This window comes from Balaenoptera musculus, chromosome 10, assembly GCF_009873245.2.
Source record: "Balaenoptera musculus isolate JJ_BM4_2016_0621 chromosome 10, mBalMus1.pri.v3, whole genome shotgun sequence".
Lineage (NCBI taxonomy): Eukaryota > Metazoa > Chordata > Mammalia > Artiodactyla > Balaenopteridae > Balaenoptera > Balaenoptera musculus.
This window is the reverse complement of record NC_045794.1, coordinates 2,778,121-2,801,469: the sequence shown is the minus strand read 5'-3', so window position 1 is coordinate 2,801,469 and position 23,349 is coordinate 2,778,121. Positions and strand designations below refer to the sequence as shown.

Below are 23,349 nucleotides of genomic sequence, written 5' to 3'. Positions count from 1 at the left end.
ACAGACTTTTCCTCCAGTCACCAGGCAGTGACATCTACCTTCGCATCACTGCAGGCGGCGGCCCTTCTTCCAGACCCCAGGTTCTCCCCAGGAAACTGTCCAGAAGTGGCCTACCCCCCACAGACCGCCCCCCCTTGACGTTGGAACACAAGACCACAGAGCCTCCTCCAGGAAGCCTTCCCCAGCCAGGGAAGGGTCTGGTGCGGTTTGGCAGGGGCCTGGGGAGAGAAGCACCCCACACCTCTCTCCGTGGGAGTCAGGGGGTGGCTCTCCCAGATGCCCAGGCATCCCCTGGGGGAGGGGAAGTGGAAAGTGGGAAGAAGACCAAAGTCCAGGGAGGAAATCCGGTCAGACGGGTATGGGCTGGTGGAGGAGCTGCCAGGGTAGGGCTGCCAATCTGGGTGGGCTGCTCACCCCCCGCCCCCAGAGGGAACTCTCTCCCTGCCACCCCAAGAACCACAACGAACAGAAAGAATGCTGGCACACACAGCAGGCGATCCATGGGTGCTTGTTAACAAGGCAGGAGGGGGCAGTGGGAGGGACACCGGCCTGAGAGCAGGAGACCCGGCTTTAGTCGTGTCTCTGGTCCCGAGGAGCTTCATGAACTCGAAAAACATTTGTCTCTTGGGTTCCTCAGTTTCCTCATCCATGAAGTCGGGGTCGGGACAAAGGCAGGATGGCAAACGGAGCTGCCGGGGGCACTGTCTTTGGAAGGCTGTCAGCTGGGGAAGAACCTGAGATCGACTAGCCATGTCTGTCCTGGGTGCAGGCCCGTGGTAGTGCCTATTTGCCAAGTGCAGGGGCCATCCTGAGCCCCTGCCACCCCATTGCTCTGTGCGTTAAGGACAGCACTGCAAGACGAGCGTGGAACTAGGGCTGGAGCTGGGGACACCTTGAGACACCACCTCCGCGAAAACGCAAGACAACTGTGGCCGTTTCTCTGGTTCCTTCCCGCGGGCTCCAGGACACTAAGCCAGGTGAGGGAGCCCTCCAGTGGAGCGTCAGGATCCAGCGTGGGGTGTTCAGCTGTCACATGCAACGTGGTGTGTATCTCTACGGGCGCTACCCTCCCCAAGCACAGAGATCGCAAGTGCTAGGAGGAAGCCTCGCTACACTGGGCGGTCCCGCTATTGCACACTGCAGCTGTTCTAACCAGACGGTGGGCTCCACAAAGACCTCCGCCTTCACAGATAAGACGGGGTGTTCCAACAGGCACGGCAGGCTCCGGCGGCACCGTCTCTAGCCCACCGGGAGGGGCTGCCCACGGACATCACAGAGCTTCTCGGCAGGGCTGCGGGAGGGGGCAGAGGTGAAGGCTGTCCGCCGGGGGCACGGGGGCCCTGACCCAGCTTCCTGGCTCAGTAGCCACCTGGTTTCCGGCCACATCCTACAAGTGCGTCTCCTTCTCCCCAGCCATGAGACCCGCCTTCGTTGGGGAGGGCCCGCAGTCCTGGTTGTTGCCACCGTCCAGACACAGGTATCGCTTGGGCTGTGGCAGGCTTGGGTCAGGGGTGACGAGCTGCCGCAGGCGCTGTGGGGAGAAGAGGAGTCAGTGGTGCTGGTGGCAAGAGAGGCAAAGACGTGTCCTCGTGTCTGTGTCCCCAGAGCCCAGCACACAGCTCAGCGTGAGTGAGTGAAAGGGCACAGAGCTCGAGAAGCGAGAAGAAGCAGTAACGTGTGATTGAGCGTGTGAACCGCCTGGCTCCCGTCCTGGTTCTGTTACTGACGCCTGTGCGGTCGTAGGCAACCCACTGAACAACACTGTGACTCGTCTGCAAGATGACAGCACACACCTCAGAGAACAGTGCCTGGCACAGGGTTAAGTGATCAGCGAGTGTCTATTTTGTTCTTGTTGTTACTATTCTTATTGCTACTATTATCATATGCTCAGTAACTGTCTAGTATTGTTCTTCCTAGTAGTAGTCCTACGATTAGCACTGTTATTGGTGCCATCTCCTTCTTGCCTTGAATGCAGACGTGATGACTGGAATCATGACAACCTTCTTGTGACCATGCAGTGATAAGCGTGATGATGAAAAGACAACATGACCAGGATGGAAGTGCAGGAATAGAGGAAGCGTCTGGTCCCCAACGGCCTCTTTAAGCAGCTGAACCAAATGCCAGGATCCCCCGTCTCTGGTCTTCTTGATATGTAAGAAGAAACTAAGCCCGTTTGCTTATTGCAGGTTGGGTTTTCTGTGACTTGTGGGCGAGACAGATTTCCACAAATGTAATGTCTTTGTGGGACACTGGCTCTGTCCCTTCCAGGAAGACATGTCCTGAACCCTAAACAGGGAGCCTTTTGCATATGGTTCGCAGGCAGGGTTGAGAGGAGGAGAGAAGCCGGGAGCCTGTGCGGGTGAACCATGGCTGCTGGTCACCAGTTTCCAGGAGCAGGAATCTGTGCTCTATGACCCCCTGAGTCTGGCACCTTGTGTTCTTGTTTGTGACTTACTTTCCCCCTTAACCCTTTGACAGCTGCCCTTGGTCAACCTGCCCAGATGATCTGCTGGAGGTCAGATTCTGAAGGTCTAGGACTCTAGGACTCTTGAACATTTCTGAAAATGAAGCCCTTCTTCAAAGACCCTTCTCCTTAAGATTCCCTTAGACCGAAGGGCAGCCCGGCACTCAGAGCTGGCCCGGCCGTGGTGTCGTGCCCAGAGTCCAGCCCCTTCGGTGCCCTCCTTTGATGCGCCACTTCCCCAGCCCCTACCTTCTTGAAGGAGCCCTGGGTCTTCAGGAGGGCGACGACGATGAAGAGTGGGACACAGCCCATGGAGGAGCCAGCCAGGAACCAGCCGATGAAGTATCCCCAGGCTGGGTACACGTAGACGTTGTTGTATCTGAGAGGTGTGTACTTGCTCAAGGAGAAGAGGAAAGTGGCCTAGAAAGACAGCGGGAGGGGCCGACGCAGATGCGGGAGGGAGCCCGTGAAACCCTCTCCTCAGGACGGAGCACAGTTAAATATCAACACACTGGTGCCTCTAGAGATGGAGCACAGAGGCCACCACAGACCGTGGGCTCAGAAGGCAGGGAGGGGAGACGGAGGAGCTCCAAAGCAGACAAGGAGAGGGAGACCAACAGTTGGGAAATCACGCACGCAGACAGACAGACAGACGGAGGTGCCGGGGAGGAAGGGATGGAGCAGGAACTAGACCAGATGGTAGTGCTGGTAAAGCAAAGAGACTGGCCAAGAAAAGGGGGGAGGGGAACCAGCACATAAGAGGGCACGGAGCAGCCCCTCCAGGTAACTGGGCAGGCGGGAAGGAGCCCCAGAACTCAGCCCGTGCCCCTCACCTCCCGGAGTCGGCTAGAGGCAGGAGAAGATGGGGGTGGTGGTGCTGGAGGGCACATACCAGGCAAAGGCCCGGGGTCAGGAAGAGCCAGGAGATCTTCACCAGGGGCCACGGCCGGTAGCCAAACATGTCCTCCATGTTGTCATAGAAACGGTCGGCCCCTGACAAGGTGGGTGGGGGGAGAGTGTGAGGACAGGAAGGGGACGGCTTCGTCCTCTTCCCCGCACCGCACCGTGGGGGGGAAACTGGATCAGGCCACGTGAGTGACACTGGAGGTGGAGGGGAGGCCGCCACCAACAGAGAGCCCCTAACCTCCCAGGGCCTCTCTGCTCTCAGGGCTACGGATGAAGACCCGAGTCCTAACACAGAGGAGGGTGTGAGCCAGAACGGGGCTCAGCGGCTACACACATGCTTATTGCATCGCAGAGGTGAACTCGGCTTCAAGTAAAAATAGCAAAACACCAAGGGAGCCGATGCTCGAGCCCAGCGCTGAGCCCTGCGGGGCGGGGGCGGCACCTGCACCCCAGACTCCAGGGGGCCCCTCTGTGCTCCCAGTGAAGCACAGAAGGGGGCTGGGCTGTGGCCATGGAAACGCTGCCTCTTGCACTTGGTTTAACGTCCTTAGGTTTCCACGTTTGCTCCACCTTCTAAGAAGTAAAGAGCCACTGACTGGGAAAGGCCTGGGAGCCCTCTAGCCACCCCCTCACCACCACAAAAAGAGCACTGCGAAATGCCACCGCTAGACAGTCGTCCCTTTGGCGTCTTAACTTGCCCCCAGGTGAAAAGCAGATACCGCTGCTGTAGGTGCAACATATTATCAGCCGCTTACACCTCGCTGTGATCGAGTTTGTCAGATCCTCTCTGAGAGCAAGTGTCGAAAAGCAGTGGGGAAAACAGAGCAAAAAGGTAGGAGACGCGTGGGGAGGGAAGGACGCCAACGAGGAAGGCCTAGGGTAGCGAGATAAAACCCATCCTATTCGTGTCTCATCCTGAGGCCCTGCTGCGTGGTACCCACGCACCCGCTCTGCCCTGAGCTTTGGGACACTGACAATCCGTTCCCCCAACTGGTGCAGTGGAACCAGAGGGACCTGCGGCATGATGACAGCTCCTCCACTTGCCTGTGTGAGCTTAGGCAAGGGACCCAACCTCTCTGAGCCTCGGTTTCCCCTGTAAAGGGCTGTGGTGCAGATTACGAGACAGCACTCGGCACTCAGCAGTGCAGTGCTCGGGACATAATGGCTTCTCCCCCAACCCCACCCCACGCTGCCGCCGTCATCAGGCACGATAACAGCCTGGATACCACGTGGTCAGCACCGCTGGCTGGCTTCCTCAGTGTTGAGGGGGCCGGGCTGTTGGTGGGAGTCAGTGGAAGGAAGCCAGAATTCACCAAAGTATCAGAAAGAAATGCACGACCACCACAACAGAAAAGCCTACGTCAAAAACACAGGGATGAGCTTCCTGTCCGTGGAAGTATTCAAGCAAAGCCTGGGTGATGACTTCGAAAGGGCATGTGGGAATCTCTGAAGGATCAGACTAAATGGCCCTGGAGGTCGCTATTGACTAGGATTCCCATGGGAGAAGGCCTCCAACAGCCTCTGCATCCAGAAAGCTGTGCAGAGTTATTTATAATTATTCTCACTATTCAAAGAACTCTGTTGTCATTAGCCCAGCTCCACTGCCGTAATGAGAAACACCTGGGTTCCCAGCAACGGCTAAACTTCTCAAGTAAAAAGAACCAGGACAGCAGCACAAAGACCCGCAGAGACCAGCGGGCCTGTCCTCACCCAGGGCAGATCCTGCCCTTCGCGTGGCCCCAAGGCTCCCCCCCCCCTCACCCACTTACCATACACCCAGCCGATGCAGATACTCAAAACGGAAAGGAACAGCAGGCATGTGCCACTGCAGGCGTAATAATCAAACAGCTGGAAGATGTACATCCCGCCCTGTGGGGCAGGGGGCAGAGCTGAGACCTCGGCTGGGGGGCAGGGGACATGCCCCAGCCCACACGAGATGACAGAAGCCCATTTGGGATGCCACCCTGCCCGGTCCAGGGAATTCATCCCTTGCAGCTAAAAAGAGTTTGCCCCGCCTGTCCCTGACTCCCAGCCTCCCGGCCCTCATCTGACAACATCTCTGACATCTGCGAGGACCCCGGGGGCTGTGGTGCACGTACACTGTGCTGTCTGTCCAGCATCCCACCTTCCGGAAGTTGCCGAGTTGCGGCCACCTCACTCTGAGTGTGCGCCCCTCCCTGCTCCAGGCCTAAAGAAGAGCAATGGCCAATTCTCAGGGAAAGGGCCCTATCCCCCCGGGGTTGGTTGGTGGCAGAAGGGAACCCTGAAGCTGCCCAGAGCTGTCTATAACATCCCAGGAGGGAAATCTGCCCAAGAATGACATCACCAGAGGAAAGGGGAGCCAGGAGATAGAGGGGAGCATCCCTGATGATGTCATTGGAGCTGCTGGATCCAACCGTGCCTGAAAGCGAAGCATCTCTAGACTTTTCTGTTTCCTACCCGAAAAAATTCACCTTCCTGCTTAAGCCAGCTTGTGTTTGGTTTCTGTCACCTGAAACCAAAGGAGAGGGAACCAACACAAGAAGGTTCCGCCATGTGGTCCCTCCAACCTCGCAGTGAAGGGCTGGGAAGGCGAGGGGAATGTGGCTCTGAGAGTGTCAGGGGGTCGCCAGCCTGCAGGCCGCCCCCGCCACTCACCTCAGTGACCAGGAAGAGCCCAAGCAGGTAGCAAATGACCGCGATGGCGAGGATCAGGAGCTTCCCGCCGCCGCTCTTCCGGAGCTGCCTGGGAACATGTCCACGGAGGCTGTCACCAGGCACTCCACACAAACAAACTGTGGGCCGGAGGGGGCTGGTAAGAGGGGCCACTGCCTCCTCGCTCCCCAACCCCACGCTGGCCCACAGAGCGCAGGGGGCCCAGAACTGGGGTGAGGCCAACCCTGCCTCAGCCATGTCTCCACCACGAAAGGACCCAGCCGGGAGGGTTGGCTGGGCGGGGCTGGGCGGCCCGAAGGTTTGGAGGGCGCGTCACATCTGCGGAAGGGTCAGGCCTGGGGGAGCAAAGCAAGTGGCCCCTCCCGGAAGAGGAGGCCGGGCGTCCCCCGACCAGCCTCAAGGACAGGCTCCGAATGCCGGGGCCAGGGCTGGGAAGTCTGGTCGGGGGACAGCGAGGTCGGGGAGGTTATGGCGGCGGACGCAGAAGCTGGTAAGGGGGTCGCAGGGCGGGGGCGGGGGCGAACCTGGCTGTCCAGCCCGAGGAAGATGAGCATGATGAAGAAGAGGCAGGACCACAGCTGGGACAGGGGCATCATGCTCACAGCCTTGGGGAAGGCAATGAAGGCCAGACCAGGGCCTGCCGGGCACACACTCCATCAGGGGCCCGCCCCTGTGTGCGCGCGCGCGTGCGCGCCTGCGTTCATGTGCGCCTGCGTGCGTGCGCGCCTGCGTGCGTGCGTGCGCCGGCTCCCGAGGGCGGGCTGACTCGTCCGCTGCTCTGGGGAGCACGCTTTCCACTAGTGCGCCCGTCCTCCCATCCGTCCCCGCCTCCCTCCTCCCATCCGTCCCCGCCTCCCTCTTCCCTCCCCTGGTTTTGGGGTTCTGCTCTGTGCCTAGCACGGCCGCCTGATGCTGAAAGGTTCCTATAGTACCCAGCTTCATGGGACCCCTGCCCCTCCTTCTCCCCCGGCCCCAGGCAGCAGAGCAGCACCCACCTGACTCGGCCACCTCAGAGATGGGCACCCCCTGCTCCTGGGACATGAAGCCCAGGATGGAGAAGACCACAAACCCCGCCACGAAGCTGGTGGCGCTGTTCAGGAAGCAGAGGGCGATGCTGTCCCTGCAGAAAATGGGAAGGAAAAGAGAGAAAGAAACCCATCATGTGGGGACATCCAAAGACAGCGGGAAAGAGGAGAGAGGAAAGGAAGTGGGGGGAAGGAGCCCAAGACCAGGTACCAGACGGTGAAGAGAAGAAAGGGAGGGAGAAAAACCCAGTCTGGAAAGGGGACCACAGTGTCGGTTTTGCACAGCTTGGAGCCCCTGCTCACAAAGGAGGAAGGCCCCCTCCCAGGACCCCGCGCCCCGCTCACCTGTAGCAGTTGTTGTGGTACTTGTTGTAGCTGCCCAGGGCCGTCAGGCACCCCTGGCAGATGGCGAAGGAGAAGAAGATCTGGGTGCCCGCGTCCATCCACACCTGCAGGAGACCCCAAGGAAGCGGTGGGAAGATGGGGGGAGCCCGCCAGGGCCTGGAGCAGTGACCGCCCGGCACCTCCACAACCAGCGGCCCCTCCGTCCCCGCAGAGCCCACGTTACAGCCCACGCCCACTAACGCATCCTCCTCTTCCCCTGGGCACTCAGCAGGCACCACATAGGTGCGCGTGACTGTTAACTTCTAGTTGGTTCACCACAGACGGTGAACCAGAGAAGGAGAGGCCTGTCTGCAGGGCGGAGCTGAGGCCCTGGCCGCCCTCAACCTGAACGTGCCCCCAAGCAGCCATGGTGGGCAGAGGCCACGGCCTTCAAATATAGAGAGAAGACACCAAGACTCCACTGGGGGGAGTGGGAGGGGAGGGGCAAAGAATGTGCTCAGACAAGTCCAGAGGGGGAAAATGTCCAACCTCGCACTAGTAAAAAAAAAAAAAAAATTAAAACGGCAACATGCTACTACTTTGACCTATCAAAGGTTAAAATAAATTCTACTTGAATGTCTCATGGGCCTGCAGAAGGAAGGGTACCCACCAACACGGGCGGTCAAAGTCCACAGCACATGTCAAGAGCCTTAAAAGGTGTGTACTCCCTGACATAGTAATCCCACGTCTACGTCTAACTACTGTCAGGAAATAATCAGAGATGTGGTCAAAGATTTAAACACAAGGTATTCATCGCAGCTGTCTGTACAATCATAAAAAAAAAAAAAAAAACATGACCTAAATGTGCAGGAACGGGGAAGAGCTGAGTAAAAGCCGACACCTGCCCCAGGTGTGGATGCCCAGGGGTCACATGGCCGGGTCTGTCCGCCCGCTGCCCACACCAGCTCTAGAGAGGTACCTGGACTCACGGGACCCCAGTACATCTTGGCTGGATGAGTGAGTGGATGGATGGGGGACGGAGGAAACATTATGCAAATGATAAAATGACACTTACAAATGGATTTAATAACAAGGAAGATGCTTACACTATAATTTAAGTGAAAATATATTTATCTCCATGTATAATTATCTCAACTATGTGAAACACACACACACACCAGCTAGAAAAAAAAAATTGGAAGGAAATATACTAAAATGCTAACAGAGGTTATAGCTGAGTGGTGGGGTTACAAGAGGTTCTTAGTTCCTTTTTCATAATTTTCTTCTATATTATCTACTTTTTCCTCCAGTGGGCACATATTGCCTCTAAACGGCAAAAAGCAATCAAAGGTTTTCAAAAGTCCAGATCTGGTTTGGGGCGGGAGACGCCTGGGGGAACGGTCCCCAGTGAGGTTCCTACCTGGGGGTCCTTGAGCCGAAGCAAATCTGGTTTCAGGTAGTAGATGATGCCCTCGTAGGCTCCGGGCAGGGTGATGCCTCGGATCAAGAGGATGACCAGCATCAGGTAGGGGAACGTGGCTGTGAAGTAGACAACCTGGAGGGGAGAAGGCCAGGGTCACCCTTGCCCAGGCAGCACGAGCCGCCTCGGAGGAGGGGTGAGCACGGGAAACTTCCCACCCCTTCCTTTACATATTCTGGGGTGTCTGGGGCTCCCCAGCAGAGGACGAGACACACATCAGCGAGGCAAAGGGACGGGAGGAAGGACAGGGAGGGGTGTGAGTTTCCACCCGTAACATTTCAAGAACTCTTTTTGAATCCAGATTCTGGTCTCTCTTAATCCCTTATCCTGGCTGTTAGCCCGCCCCTTGCCCCCTGAAGAGGGTGGGACTCCCCCACCCAGGGGGAAGGTGAGCAGATTTGTACAGTGATCAGTGGGAAATTTAGACTGAACTTTTCCAGGCTTAAGGTTGGGGGAGCAGCAGTGACCTGAGTTCTGGGGGGCAGGAGACACACGGGGGCTCCACTCTGCCCCTTCCCCGAGAGGGCGGCACTGTCCGTGTCGTTATTACTATTACTATTTCTATGTTATCACTATCACAACAATCCGCGGAAGAGGGAGGCTGCTTTGGGAGGGGGCTAATCAGAGAAGGCGGGACCCTGTCTGTTCCCGGCTGTAACAAGCATGGGGCGTCAGTGTCAGACTCTCTGGGTTGGAAATGATGCTCCGGTGTGAACTCTGTACACACAACAGGCCACTTTGTCCATCCTCAGCTTGAGCTCCTTCAGAGGTTGGAAACCCACCACCTCAAAGACTGTTCTGTTGGCCACTTCATCCTAGACGTGGTCTTGGTGTGTTGTTAAACGAGACAAGCACGTCGTACGAGTGTGTGATCCTGATTGTGCAATATTCACACACAACGCACACACACACACACACATATAAAGGAAGCTAGAAGCCGACCAGCAAAACGCTGACAGGGATGACCAGACACCCCGCCAGCCCGCTGGTGGCTCAGCTCTGACCCTGGGACTTTCATGGTTCTTATTTTGCTCTGCATGTCACTTACGTAAACAGGCCTTTGAAAGTCATACCGAAAAAGACAGCCTTCCCTTGTGTTGAGCTGAACCCTGCCTTCCTGCGACGTCCCCTGTTCTCAGCAGGCCTCTCCCTTTCACTGCTTTCTCTTTCAGGTCTCCAGAGGGATGCCATGTGTGTCCCCGTGGACCCTGGGGGCCACAGAGAGCGGTCCCAGAGCCAGAACCCCTCACCTTGCCCGTGGACTTGACCCCCTTCCAGATGCAGAAGTAGCAGACGACCCAGGCAAGCAGGAGGCAGAGGGCCAGCTCCCAGCGCAGGGCCCCCAGTTCGTGGATGCCGGAGCTGAGGCCCAGAACACGTCTCCTGTGGACGGGGAGACACACAACCAGGTGAGACCGAGGGGACAGTGGCCTCCGCCATCAGGTGTCCTGATCCTCAGAGCTGACCGCACGGGTCTCAGGGTCCACGCCTCCCTGCCCCATGGCCAGCACGTTCCCACCTGTGGTCTCTAAGCCCCTGGCCGTTAGACGACCAAATCACGTAATCCCGTAGGTATCTGTGTAACTCATCCAGCTTTCTCTGTTGTCGGAGAGGTAGAGACAGAGAGTGAGGGCAGTAAGCGTCTGAGCGAGCTCGAGCCCGTGGGGAGCAGAGACCCGTCCGGGCAGTGGCTGAGCAGGTGCTCGGGGAGCAGACACGGGCTGGATGTGCGTCAGCATCTGAAGAGTGACCGGGGTGATGGGAACACGTGTGTGCCGGCGTCGGTGGGCACGAGGGCGGCGTGGATGCCGGGAGGGCGCCCCGGGGAGAGTGTCGGTGAGTACGTGTGGGCCAAGGTTAAGTGTGAGGGCGGGTAGACTTGTATAAGCGCAAGGGTGGACACGTGTGGACGCTGGGGTGCAAGTGCTCGTGTGGAGGGTGCAGGCGTGAGTGTAGAAGTTTGCCAGTTCCCGTGGTGTAAATACTCCCACTTCGGCCTATTTCAAGCTACCACCAGGACATCAGGGCACGCGGAGCTGGCGCAGACTCTTCCCAGCTCGCGCTGGCCGTCGGCCGTGGCTGTGTACGTGCAGGTGGGCGTGTGGGTGCGGGCGGGTGACGGTAAGAAGGCACGTGGGCGATGCAAGGCACGTGGACACGCGTGTGAGTCCAGGGGGACACAGGTGGATGCGGGGCGAGCGTGTGGGTGTGGACGGTAGGTGTGGAGGGTCCCCCATCTCCTAGTGACGTGAGCGCTGGAAAGCATGCGCAGAGAGGTGTACACCTGCACCCCCAATCCCGGGCCCCGGACATCCAAGTTCCCTCCGCCTGGGGCCCCCGGGAGGCGGCCTCCAGGCCGGACACCTACTCCCAGAATTCCATGACGGGGGAGGTGAAGTTCACGGGCGGGGCCGCTGCGCTGGCTGCCGAGCGGTTCAGGAAGTCCACGCAGCCCTCTGCAGGGGACAAGAGGGGCGTCAGCGGCGGGCCGGGCGGGCAGAGACGCCCTCACACCCCGTCCGCCCCCCTCTGGCCTCGCATTCCCGGTCCCCAGAGCTTCCTCTGGAGCCCCCGCTTTCCAGCGGCAGGAGCTCCTGCTCGGGTGGCTCGTGTGACCAGCCCCCGTCGCTGTGCGCCTCGCGCTGCTCTCGTCACGGTGAATGTGGCTGCTCCTCTGGCCACCCTGCCAGCCACCTCTGACCCTGTCCAGACCTCAGGCCAGTCCCCCACGCCCACGTGTGGACTTCACTCCCCAGTGATGGGGGGATGGGCTCGCGGGACGGCCCCGCCTGGAGTGGTCCCCACGCAGGCCCCTTCCCATCCTTCTGTGGTCACCCGTCGAAATCTGCCACTGCTCTGTCCGCTTGTCTGTTCCCAGCGCTTGACTGTCCCTGGTCCGGGCTGGGCCGAACCACCCGGGCCCACCGCCGGGTCTTGAGGGTCTGGCACACAGTAGGCCCGCAGTGAACACTGGCTCGGTGGGTGGACGTTGGGGGGGTGTTAGCGCCTGGCAGCCGCTTGTCACCCACCATCCCACCGGGTTGTCGGCTGTCCTGGCGGCTGGTTGGAGGTCCCACACGGGGTCGGCCAGCAGAGTGGCCACCTGTGCCCGCCCAGCTCGGCTTGGGGGCTGTTCTGCCGGGCGCTCCATCACTGTTCGTCCGGCCCCAGCTGCCCCGTCCCAGGGCCGACACGACAAGTACCTGTGTTCCAGGAGTGGGTGCAGGCGGTCCAGGGCAGCTCGGAGGTAAAGGAGCTGAACAGGTAGAAGAGGGCCCAGGAGAGGATGATGATGTAGTAGACGTTCAGATAGGCCTCGATGACCACAGACGCCAGGCCAATGCCTTGTTGGGGGGGGGGGTAACAAGAGGGTCCCAGAGACCAGCGTCAGCCTGGGAGCCGCCCACCGTGCTGGAAGGACAGGGGCCACGGAGACACCGCGGGGCTCATTCACGGGCCTGAGAGGCCCTTTACTCCTTATTTTTCTAAGTAAGAAAAGCAGGTGACAGAACACCACCCTAGGCGTTCTCCCAGTTTTATGATATATATCTGAACGTATTTTTTGTTTCATGAGAGAATCTCCGGAAGGAGCATCTCCAGAAGTTAACAAGTGGTTCTCTGGGTGATAGATTTCAGTTCACTTTTAAAAGTTCTTTTCTTTTTCTGGTTTTTCTAGTTTTTCTGTGACAATCATGCGTCACTTGTGAAGTCACAAGGGACAGGAGGAACAGAGGCACGAGGCCAGAGACAGGAGGTTCCTGAGTTCGGGTCTCACCAGGCACCCGAGCCTCTGGCGGGTGGAGGGAACCCACGCGTGTGTGGGCAGCAGGCAAGGACCCGGGCAGCCTCGGTGGGGCTGTGGACCCCAGGGAGCAAGCAGAGGGCAGGCTCCCCATGGACCACACACAACCCACACGGACCCCAAGGATCCGAGAAAATCATCCCAGAGACCCCACAGGGTCTCCATTCTCATCCCACAGGGACCCCCCAACATCACCACACAGACCCCGCAGGGACCCCCAAGCACCCCACCAAACCATCTGACGCCCCAAGAGGGGTCAGCACCAGCCTAGCCGTGCCCCGCCGCCCCTGCTCAGGCTCCCAGTCTGCTCAGAAGCCAGCGTGGTTCCACCACGTCCACGCCGTCCAGCAGAGGCTTGGCGGCCCCCAGACAGGCCTGTCCTGGGCCCGGCCCCTTAGGGACTGGCGTCCAAACCAGAGTCCTCCCTCCCCCCCGACCATGCGAGGAACCGCTCGGGGACCAGGAGGCCCCTGGGTTTCCGACTGGCCGCCAGGGCCCCATCACCTGAACAGAGGGTGGGAAAGGACATCCCCACTGCTCACATCAGTGCCAACAGATCCCCAGAGGGAGGGCAGGGGCTGGGAGCAGCTTAGTCCCTAACACAGGACACAGCACAAACCCACGGAGACCTGGGTTCGTGAATGGCCTCATTTTCTCATCTTATGAGGTTAAAGCAGACACTCCTGGAGGGTTAGGTGAGGACGCAAACGCATGTGACGTGCTGACGTGAGCCCTGGCACATCATCGCCATCATCACCATGATTATACCCTGCGGAGGCGTGTCTGGGACCAGGCCACGCGCTCGGGAGCACATTTCCCACGAAGCTGTGAAGACTCAGCTTCAGGGTTCCTCACTTGCAAGGACCCCTCCCAAGACTCTGCATCTAATGTTGTGCCTATTTATAATTTTGTATCGTCCTTCCTGGAGACTGCTTCCACCCAGGTTCTAGAAGCTTCGGGCCCCAGGAAGCCTGATTACACGTCCTAGCTCCTCTGCAGCCCTCAGCACAGGGTGGATGAAGGAAGCGGGGAGGGCGATGGCCGGGGGGTGGGGTGTGTGGCTGGAACGGCACTCACCCTGGAGGAGGGGGCAGATCTTCCTCCAGGCTGTGACGCTGCCCTGGCTGGTGTACTGGCCCAGCGCCACTTCCAGGAAGAACACTGGGATGCCGCAGGTGAAGAAGAAGATGAAGTAGGGGAAGAAGAAGGCTCCTGCCAAGGAGGGGGAAGGGGGCTGAGCTGGCAGCCAACCCCTCAACCGCCCTCCGCAGCCCCCAGGGGCCCAACACAGCAGCTTCCTCCTGTCTGTGAGCAGGGCCGGGCGGAAAGTTTCCAGTCCGCGCCCCACCCGGCATAGGAAAGACCTTCGAAGGGAAGTGAATGATAATGTAGGTGGAGATCCTAATATATGCCCTATTTATTTTCTCAGCGTGCTTCACAAATCTAGTCCATTTATTCTTTTTGGAACCAAGAACATGTGTTCTGTACAATTTGATATGCTTATTAAATCATCAAGTTTGTTACGTTTTCGAGAAAAACAAACAAACAAAAACACCTTGGGAAAATGATTTTCCCTGTAATCATTTTCAGAGGGTATTTCCCATCTCTCAGGCTCTGGTCTGAACTGGGCCCCCCCCCCACCCCGCAGACAAGGCCACTCCTCTGCTAGGGGAAATTCTCGGGGTCGTGGTTTCAGCAGCCTCGTGAGAGGCTAGCCAGAGGGCAGGCCTAAAGACACCCAGCAAATTACAGCCCAGGGCGCCCACCTCCGTCACCTCGGAAGCGTGTACCTGGGTGAACACAGATTATTGTTCATTGCCCAGTCATAACACTTGGCACTTGATGCTTCTGTGTGTAAGGCCCTCTTCCAAATCCTTCACTAACATCAAAACCCTCACAAAGCAGCCTCCCAAGGCCACAGATACTGGTGTCATCTCCATTTTACAGATGAGGAAACCAAGGCACAAACCCAGGTGGTCTGACCCTGAGTCTGGGCTCTTAACCACAATGTGATAATGCCTCTCAAGCAACGCATGTTACTCTGTAGAAAAGCAGAAAGTACAAAGGGAAGGAAAGGAAAAAGCATTGTATATCCTTCCAATTTTCTGACAAACACATACATATATATTTCCTTTGCAAAAATGAGAACCTACTATGCATGACTTGATAACCATTTTTAAAATGTACATCATGGACCTCTTTTCATATCAATAAATCCATATCTGCGTCGCCACTTTAATGGCTGTGTGGCTCCGTTTTACGCAGAGTTTCTTTGGTCAGGACCCCGCTGGCCTTTCTGGTCATCCTCCTGCTGCGGTGAGGACCGTTGCCCACATTCTCGTGCACTTGTCTACTTTGTTCCTTAGTTTAAACTTCCAGCAGAGGAACTGCTGAGTCAGAGGGCAAAAGAAATGGACCTTTTTTTTTTTGCTTTTTCTGTTGTAAAATGTACGTAACATAACTTTTACTATTTTAACCATTTTTAAGTGTCCAGCTCAGCAGCATTCAGTTCATTCACACTGTTGTGCAACCATCACCACCATCCGTCTCTAGAGTTTTCTCATCCTCCCAAACTGAAACTCTGTCCCCTTTCAACACTCACTCCCCATCCCCCTCCCCCAGCCCCGGCACCCACCCTTCCTCTTTCTGTCTTTACGAACTTGATCATTCTAGGCACCTCATGGAAGGGGAATCATACAGTATTTATTCTTTCGTGACTGACTTATTTAGCATAATGTCTTCAAGTTTCATCCATGTTGCAGCATCTATCAGAATTTCCTTCCTTTCCAAGGCTAAATAACGATCCAGTGTCAGTATAGGTCACATTTTGTTTATCCATTCATACACTGATGGACGTTTGGGTTGTTTCCACCTTTTCAGAATAAACTTTTTTTTTTTTTGGCCATGCCACGAGGCATGCGGGGTCTTAGTTCCCCGACCAGGGATGGAACCCGGGCCCACGGCAGTGAAAGCGCCGCAGAGTCCTAACCACTGGGCCTCCAGGGAAGTCCCAGGGATGAACATTTTTAAGGTCTTTGACCGGCATTTCCAAATTGCCCTCCCAAACTCTTGTACCATCTGCCCTCCCAATAGCAACATGTGAAAGCAAAGAAGGATTGGTGAGTCTTCCCGGGCCTGCTGCTGTCGACCAGCTCCGTGGTCCCAGGCAAGTGGCTGAGGTCTCTGGGCCCCTGTCCTTCTCTGTGGAACAAGGGCTCTGACGAGATCATCTTTGGTCGTAGCCACCTCTATGTCCGTGACACTGCAGCCGGGGCAAGAATAAGTCACCACATCCTCCCCCAGCGTTAGTTATCACCCCAGCCCTGGCCTGCCCGGGAAGTCCCATTTCTATTTCTTTGGAGTCATCGGTTTAGGCAATTTGCAGTAAGAACTATAAGTTTTAAAACAGAGAGCAAGGGACTTCCCTGGTGGTTAGTGGTTAAGACTTTGCCTTCCAATGCAGGGGGTGCAGGTTCGATCCCTGGTCGGGGAACTAAGATCCCACATGTCTTGTGGCCAAAAAACCAAAACATAAAAGAAGCAATATTGTAACAAATTCAATAAAGACTTTTAAAAAATGGTCCACATCAAATAAATGAATAAAAGGGGCTTCCTTGGTAGCGCAGTGGTTAAGAATCTGCCTGCCGATGCAGGGACACGGGTTCGAGCCCTGGTCTGGGAAGATCCCACATGCCGCGGAGCAACTGGGCCCGCGAGCCACAACTACTGACCCCACATGCTGCAACTACTGAAGCCCGTGCGCCTAGAGCCCGTGCTCTGCAACGAGAGAAGCCACCGCAATGAGAAGCCCGAGCACCGCAACGAAGAGTAGCCCCCGCTCGCCACAACTAGAGAAAGACCATGCACGGCAATGAAGACCCAACGCAGCCGAAAATAAAATACATAAATAAATTTTTTAAAAAAATAGGGCTTCCCTGGTGGTGCAGTGGTTGAGAATCTGCCTGCCAATGCAGGGGACACAGGTTCGAGCCCTGGTCTGGGAAGATCCCACATGCCGTGGAGCAACTGGGCCCGTGAGCCACAATTACTGAGCCTGCGCGTCTGGAGCCTGTGCTCCGCAACAAGAGAGGCCGCGATAGTGAGAGGCCCGCGCACCGCGATGAAGAGTGGACCCCGCTTGCCACAACTAGAGAAAGCCCTCGCACAGAAACGAAGACCCAACACAGCCAAAAATAAAAAAATAAAATAAATAAATAAGTGAAATTCTTAAAAAAAAAATAAAAATAAAATAAAATAAATAAAACAGAGCAAGACACGTGGTAGATGTTCACTAAATATTTGTCAAATTAAATAGAAATAGTGTTTAGAAGGATTTTCTAAACAGTGGTTATTTTTAAACAGGAATGTTCCTTCTTTTTTACCTTTCTGGGATGTTTCTGATATTCACATATATCATTTCCACAAGAGGAATACAGTTATTTTCAAAAGGCAAAAATGAATCTGGCCAGTCACAAATAAACTCATCTAAATGAATTATTCCATTTATGTGAAATATTCCAAATAGGTAAATCCACAGCCACAGGAAGTAGATGAGTGGTTGCCAAGGGCTGGTGGCGAGAGGGCTCGGGGGTGACTTCTAACAGGTACAAGGCTTCTCTGGGGGGTGATGGAAATTTTCTAGAATCAGTCGTGGTAATGGTTGCACAAGTCTGTGAACATACTAAAACCACTTAATTGTACACTTACAAAGGTGACTCTGATCCCTCCCCACCGTGCCCCTGCTCATTTTTACTACCAGCGCTGAAAAATATAAAATTGTTTCTTTAATTAAAAAAAAAAAATCATAGACAAGATAATGTCATTTCTTTGATCAACATTCCTCAGTGGCTCCCATGTCACTCAGAGCAGGGCCCGGAGGGGCCGAACCCTGACCTCTGCTTCCTCTCCCACCTGTCATTCCCCCCTCGCCGTCCCCCTGCGTTTGGAATGTTCTTCACTTGAACTGCATCCTTGAGACTGGCTCCTTCACCTCCTTCAAGTCTTGGCTCAAAGGCCACCTCCCGGACGGACCCTTTCCTGGTCCCCTCACTTCCCATCTCACGCCCCTCCCCGCCCCTCCTCCCTGCTCTGCTTCTGGCCCGTCCGCCCCCCCCACCATGCGACAGACCGCAGTGGATGTATTTGTCTGTGGTCCGCTGCCCTTTGCTGGAGTGTAACCCGGAGTGAGCTGTGCTTTGTATCTAGCACGGTGCCCGGCAAGGGTGGCCCAGCCTGTGAGCTGAGTGAGGGACTGAATCCTTCAACCACTGACCGTGGTCTGTGTGGGGCCAGGGAGGAGAGGAGCTTGCCGTGAGGAACCATCCCCGTTTCACAGCAGGGGGATGCTGGAGTCAATCTCCCTGCCAGCCTCCCTCCACTGCCCAGGCAGGAGGTGCCCAGGTGGGCACTGCTCTCCCCACCTCAAAGTGAACTCACCTCCCCCGTTTTTGTAGCAGAGGTAGGGGAACCTCCAGACGTTGCCCAGCCCGATGATCTCCCCGGCCACGGACAGCACGAACTCCATCTTGTTGCTCCACTGGCCCCGATCCTTCACCTGGTCCTTGCCTTCCTGGTCCAACTTCTCTCCCTCCTCAGGGACCCAGGAGACCACAGAAGGCCCATCCTTGGGAACTGCCACTTTTCTGTCGTCTGCAGCCATGGACGGGCTGGGAGGCCACAGATGGGAGTGGGCAGGATGGCAGGAGAGGCGCAGCCTGCGGGGACAAGAAGGAATGAGCTGGGCGGCCCCAAGGACGCCCGTCACCCCCGCTCTCTCCATCCTAACCTTTCATTATCGCTGGAATACTGTCGAATAGTGTCAGACTATTGATTTTCTTCCCAAATTCTTGATGATATTTGCACCTAAAGTTACACTTTGCTCTCACAGCTCTGAGAACAAACAGGGAGCAGTTTGTTCTTAGTTTGCCCATTTTGCAGATAGAAAAATCCAGGCCTTGACAGATGAAGTGACTTGCCTGAGACCATTCAGGACTAGATCGGGATTGAAACCCAAGCTCGGGGACTCTCATTCCAAGTCTCTTTTGATCTTTACAGTCAGCTGCCGTCCCCGCTGGCCCTTCTGCCCCTGCTCCTCAGTGTCCAATGAGTGTCACCCACCCAGCCTCCAGCCTCCAGGCCAGAAGGGATCAAAGGCTGTCGGGGGTAACAGGAGGTCAAAGGGCAGGTGTGGCCAGGTAACTGCATGGTCTTCCCTGGGCCAGCTGTGTGCTCGTAGCTGTGCCAGCGTGATCGATCGCCTCTGGGTAAACATGGGAGCCAGCTAGCTCCGGGCATCTGATTGGGAGGGCAGAGGAGGGTGGGGCACAAGGCCAGGTGGGGACAGGAGTGGCCTTCAAGGGGACCCTGGTTCTTGAACCTCTGTCCTGAGAGCAGGCGGGGGTCCTGGCGGCAGAAGGGGTCACCAGAGGGATTCTCACTTGAGTGTTCACCTCTGGATCCGAGCGGTCCCCTCAAGGGAGACCCAGAAGTGACTGCTCATCCCGGCAGGTCACTGCCCTCCCCGACTCCCTGCCCTCCTAAAGAGCAGCCACTCTGCCCTACCCTGTCCCTCTCGTGGTCTGTTTATCTGCTGCCAGGAGATAGACTGACGCGTGCGCTCTATCCGGAATGCTTGCTGGTCTCCCCTCCCCACACTCTGCCACCTCCGCTCTCGTTTCTGCCAGGAAGACGTGCCGGGCTGCCGAGGGATCCTCTCCCCCGGGCCCCCCGCCTCTGCCTCCAAGGGGCAGGGGGGAACCAAAGTGACCAGGAGCTACCAAGGGCTCTGCTCCTCCAAGGTTCTAGAGAAACACAAGGGATTCTTTTTATTAAAAGAAGAGTCTGTGTTTACTTGTTAGTCCTTTTAACCCAGGCAACAACCCAAGCCCAAGTCAGTTAGAAAGGTGTGGCAGGGCCATCTGAGGTTATGGAAATTTTTGAAGGTGACTTGGAGGGTGCAGGTTATCCCAGGAATGGGAAAGAATGTCGGGGTGAAACTCTGGTACTGGGACCTACTCGGAGGCTTCCGTGGCAAGATCAGCCCGGGAGGGAAGGCGAGGAGAGAGGCACCCCGTGGAATCCAAGGCCTCACCCTCTGCTATAAAGGAAGGGGCGGGGGAAGAAGGGAAGGAAAGAGAGCTCCAGGTTCAGAGAGAGGTCAGCCAAACCCCAGGGGCTTTGAGAACCAAGCCTCAGGTGGAAAGAACAGGGCAGTTTGGCCCCTGGGGACACCTGAACCAGCTGTGGATATTGCTACAGAATTGAGGCTGGGGGACCCTGAGGACTGGCCCCTGAATCATTATCAAATGAATGAATGGACTCAAAAACATGGATGAAGAAGCATCAAACAGGAGACCCAAGGTCAGGTCCAGACCTGGCTAGTAATAGTAGAAGTTAACGGGGACTACCCTGGTGGTCCAGAGGTTAAGACTCCACGCTTCCACTGCAGGGGGCACGGGTTCGATCCCTGGCTGGGGAACTAAGATCCCGCATGCCGCAAAGCACGGCCAAAAAACCCCAAACGATAACAATAACAAAAAAAGAAACCTTTACTCCATTTCTTGTCCAACATGTGTTCCCCTCAAGATTGAGGGGTATCAAGATTGAGGGGTATCAGAGAAAAGGGAGGACTGAAACAGCATACCAGCCCCTGTGTCCCTGTCCTTTGAAGTAAAAAGCTTAAAAAAAAAAAATAGAAGTTGACCTTTGAGTCAGCGCTGTGATAAAAACATACACATCCTTACATGCATTATTAAGTTTCATCTTCATAAAAATCTTTGGAGAATTACTATTAACTCCATTTTATAAATGAGGAAATGAAGCTCAGAGAGATTAAGGAACAGGCCCTGACACCCCCAGGTGCTCAGTAAACTATTTTTGAATGGTTTGAACAAACTTACCAGTACAGTAACTGGGGAGCTGAGCCGCCACGTTGCTGTGTGACCTTAGGTATATCACACCTCCTCTCTGGGCTTTAAGTCTCCCTGAAAGAGAGAATGACCCCTACTCAACTGTGGTGTTGGGAGGGCAGGGTATACACGTGAGATCCATAAAAGACAAGGAGAGATACTGCCTTTGCTCGCCAAGCCATAGTGTAGCCCAACTCAGGGCCCGAGCATAGGGTCACCAACGGGGTGGCCAGGAGACAAGCCTCACTGTCCCCAGACCAGTGGCAGCTGTTTCAGGGCCAAGTTGTCCTCAACAGCTGGAGGTGGGGAGACCCGCCTGGGAAAGGAGTAAATGAAGGGAAAGCCAGAGGGGAACACAGGCTGAGGAAGCAAACCCCAGAGCCCAGGGTGGGCGCAGGATTTGGGAGAAGAGAACACAGATGAGCTGACCTTCACGTGACAAGTTTGTTCTTTTTCAAAAAGGCTGTTGAGAGGAGCATGATTTATGGGTAAGAGTGAAAAACCAGAATGGCAGAATGAAAGCAAGAGCATGTGAAAAGGAAAGCTGGCCCAGGGCCATGGCAAGTCAAGGGGGAACAGGCTTACATTGCAGCAAGCAGGACTCAAGTTAGACTCAAGGAAGAACTTTCCAGGAGGATGTTAGACATAAAAGCTGTACTGAGCTCTCCTTTTTGGGGTTAAAAGCCAAAGGACAGCACCCCACCCTCCTACCACCCTCCCTGCCCCCCTCTGCTGTGCCCTTCTACCCCCAGCCCGTTCGCCAGGAATACTTAAACACAGTGTTATCCTCAGTCACGATGACTTCCAGAAGTCTCCACCATCCCAAGGGTTCACGCCAGCTCTCTCACATCTCCAACCCCTAGCATCACCTGCCCGGCTGCCCATCTGCTCTGCTAAGCTGGGGCAGGGTGTGGGGCGGACTGGACCTCACCACACGCCAGCGCTCTCCAGAAGCAGAGACGCTCGCACCCACGCCGGGCTCAGGGCCGCCCATGAAGGAAACCTTCAGGAGGCTGACGAGCCCCCAATTCACTGTTTTCAGGGGCTGGGCAGGTAGGCAGAGGAGCGGACACAGGTGGAAATGCCGCTGCCCTCCACGCGCCCCCCGGGGCAGCGGCCCAGGCCCTGGACGTCCCAGCCCCGCTCCAGCCCACACCCACATACCAGCGGCCGTTCAGCACACACGCTGTTGCCGCTCCCGTCACGTCCCCTTGCACACACATACCTGTGTGCACGGCACCAAAACATGACCCCCGTCGAGTCCTTCACACCCCCTGGGCCGCCCGCACCCTCGATGCCCCCCGGGGCACAGGCCGCCCTGCCGTCCCCACACCTGTGCTCCCTCAGCCTCCTCCTCCTCCTGGGAGCCGGCGGGGAGGCTGATCGGGTCTGGCCCCTCTCCTGGCCGCTTCCTTCCCACCTGCGGGGCGCCGTCTGTCTCCCCCTCCTCTCCCTCTCTGGCCCGGGATCGCTCCTCTCTCACCCGCTCCCTGGAGCCAGCCCCCCTCCCCATCTACGGACTTTCCTGCTAGCCAGGCTTGTCCCTGAGCAGCTCAGATGCTGCAGAGGGTGCGGAGGAGCTGGGGTGACACCCTCGTCCTAAGATTCCCCAACACCAGACTTCCCTCTGGCCCCGCTCACGGCACGGACACACACTGCCTCCCAGTCCCCCTCCCAGGTGCCGGCCCCCCCCCCCCACCCACCCCGCACCCTCTGCGAGCCTCCCGTCTGGCTCCCCGGGCCCCGCACAGAGTCCCAGGGAAGCCGCTAGGAGACCCAGCCTGAAAGGGAAACTGTCCCCCACCTTCGCTCCTTCTCCTCTTCCTCCCAGCTCAGAATCCCATCCAGTCGTGGTCCTGGGACCCCCAGACAGAAAGCGACCGTGTGTGTGTGTGTCTGTGTGTCTGTGGACACTCGAGTGTGAGCTGGTGTATTGGGAAGTGGAGGGGCAGAGAAATACCACAAGCAGCAGGAGGGACTGAGGCCAAAAGTTTGTGAGCCAGGATTACAACACCCAAGCTCAGGAAGTCAAGTCCTCTGTCCCCAGCCCCTCCCCACCTGCCACCCCACCAGAGCTCCCCCACGGGCGCTGTCCCAAGACGACCCCCCAGAGCTGGGCTCAGAGACTCATGCCCGACCTCGTCTCCCCTCCTTTGCCCCTTGTCCCTCCCCCTCCCCCTCTCACCTTGCCCCCTCCGGCGCTGGCTCCTTCTCCTCCGGCGGGAAGAGAGGCAGGGACGCACAGGGCAGGGCACAGCCCTCTCTCACCGGGGCGGTAGGATGGGCACCACCAACAGCCAGGCTGGAAGCTGAGATCTCGGGAGGGGAACTGGCCTCGCTGACGAGGGGATGGGAGGAGGTGAATCACTGCTGGACTTTTCCACCAAGTACCTGCCCTCTGCGGTTTCAAGGCAAGGCTCTGGACCTTCACAGCCACAACCCTTTTCCTTGGGATTTTCCTAGAGAAGGTGCCACAGCACACCTCAAGAATCTAGAAAGGACCCAGGTTTGCAGGTAGACAGACCTGGGTTTGACGCCCTCCTTTTTCTGTCAGCCAGGCAAGCATCTGAGCCTCTGTTTCCCGACCCGTCAAGGGTGGGGGACAACACCTACTTCACAGAGTTGCTGGGAGGGCTAAAGGCAATCTGGGAGACTGCTTAGGGTGTTGTCGGTGCTTCAGGGCACTTGGTGATGTCTGCTGAAGGGTCTTCTGGACGCAGGGGCTGGGATGCTGGAGTGTCCCAGGCAGCAGTGACAATGCTCTGGGGACCTCTGGGCACTAAGCA

General features: G+C 56.7%; 1 protein-coding gene across 1 annotated transcript; it reads right to left on the bottom strand.

Annotated features, from left to right (window-relative positions):
* Positions 1-492: 492 nt before the first annotated feature.
* Positions 493-21,921, bottom strand: SLC6A12 (solute carrier family 6 member 12). The gene is given in 17 exon segments (XM_036865985.1): positions 493-1,531; positions 2,714-2,884; positions 3,357-3,457; positions 5,140-5,239; positions 6,008-6,096; positions 6,099-6,144; positions 6,550-6,662; positions 7,021-7,145; positions 7,396-7,499; positions 8,795-8,929; positions 10,105-10,237; positions 11,223-11,310; positions 12,058-12,198; positions 13,734-13,868; positions 18,093-18,370; positions 20,555-20,638; positions 21,789-21,921. Coding segments are annotated over 15 exon segments (1,848 nt in total). The 5' UTR covers positions 18,316-18,370; positions 20,555-20,638; positions 21,789-21,921; the 3' UTR covers positions 493-1,387.
* Positions 21,922-23,349: the final 1,428 nt, after the last annotated feature.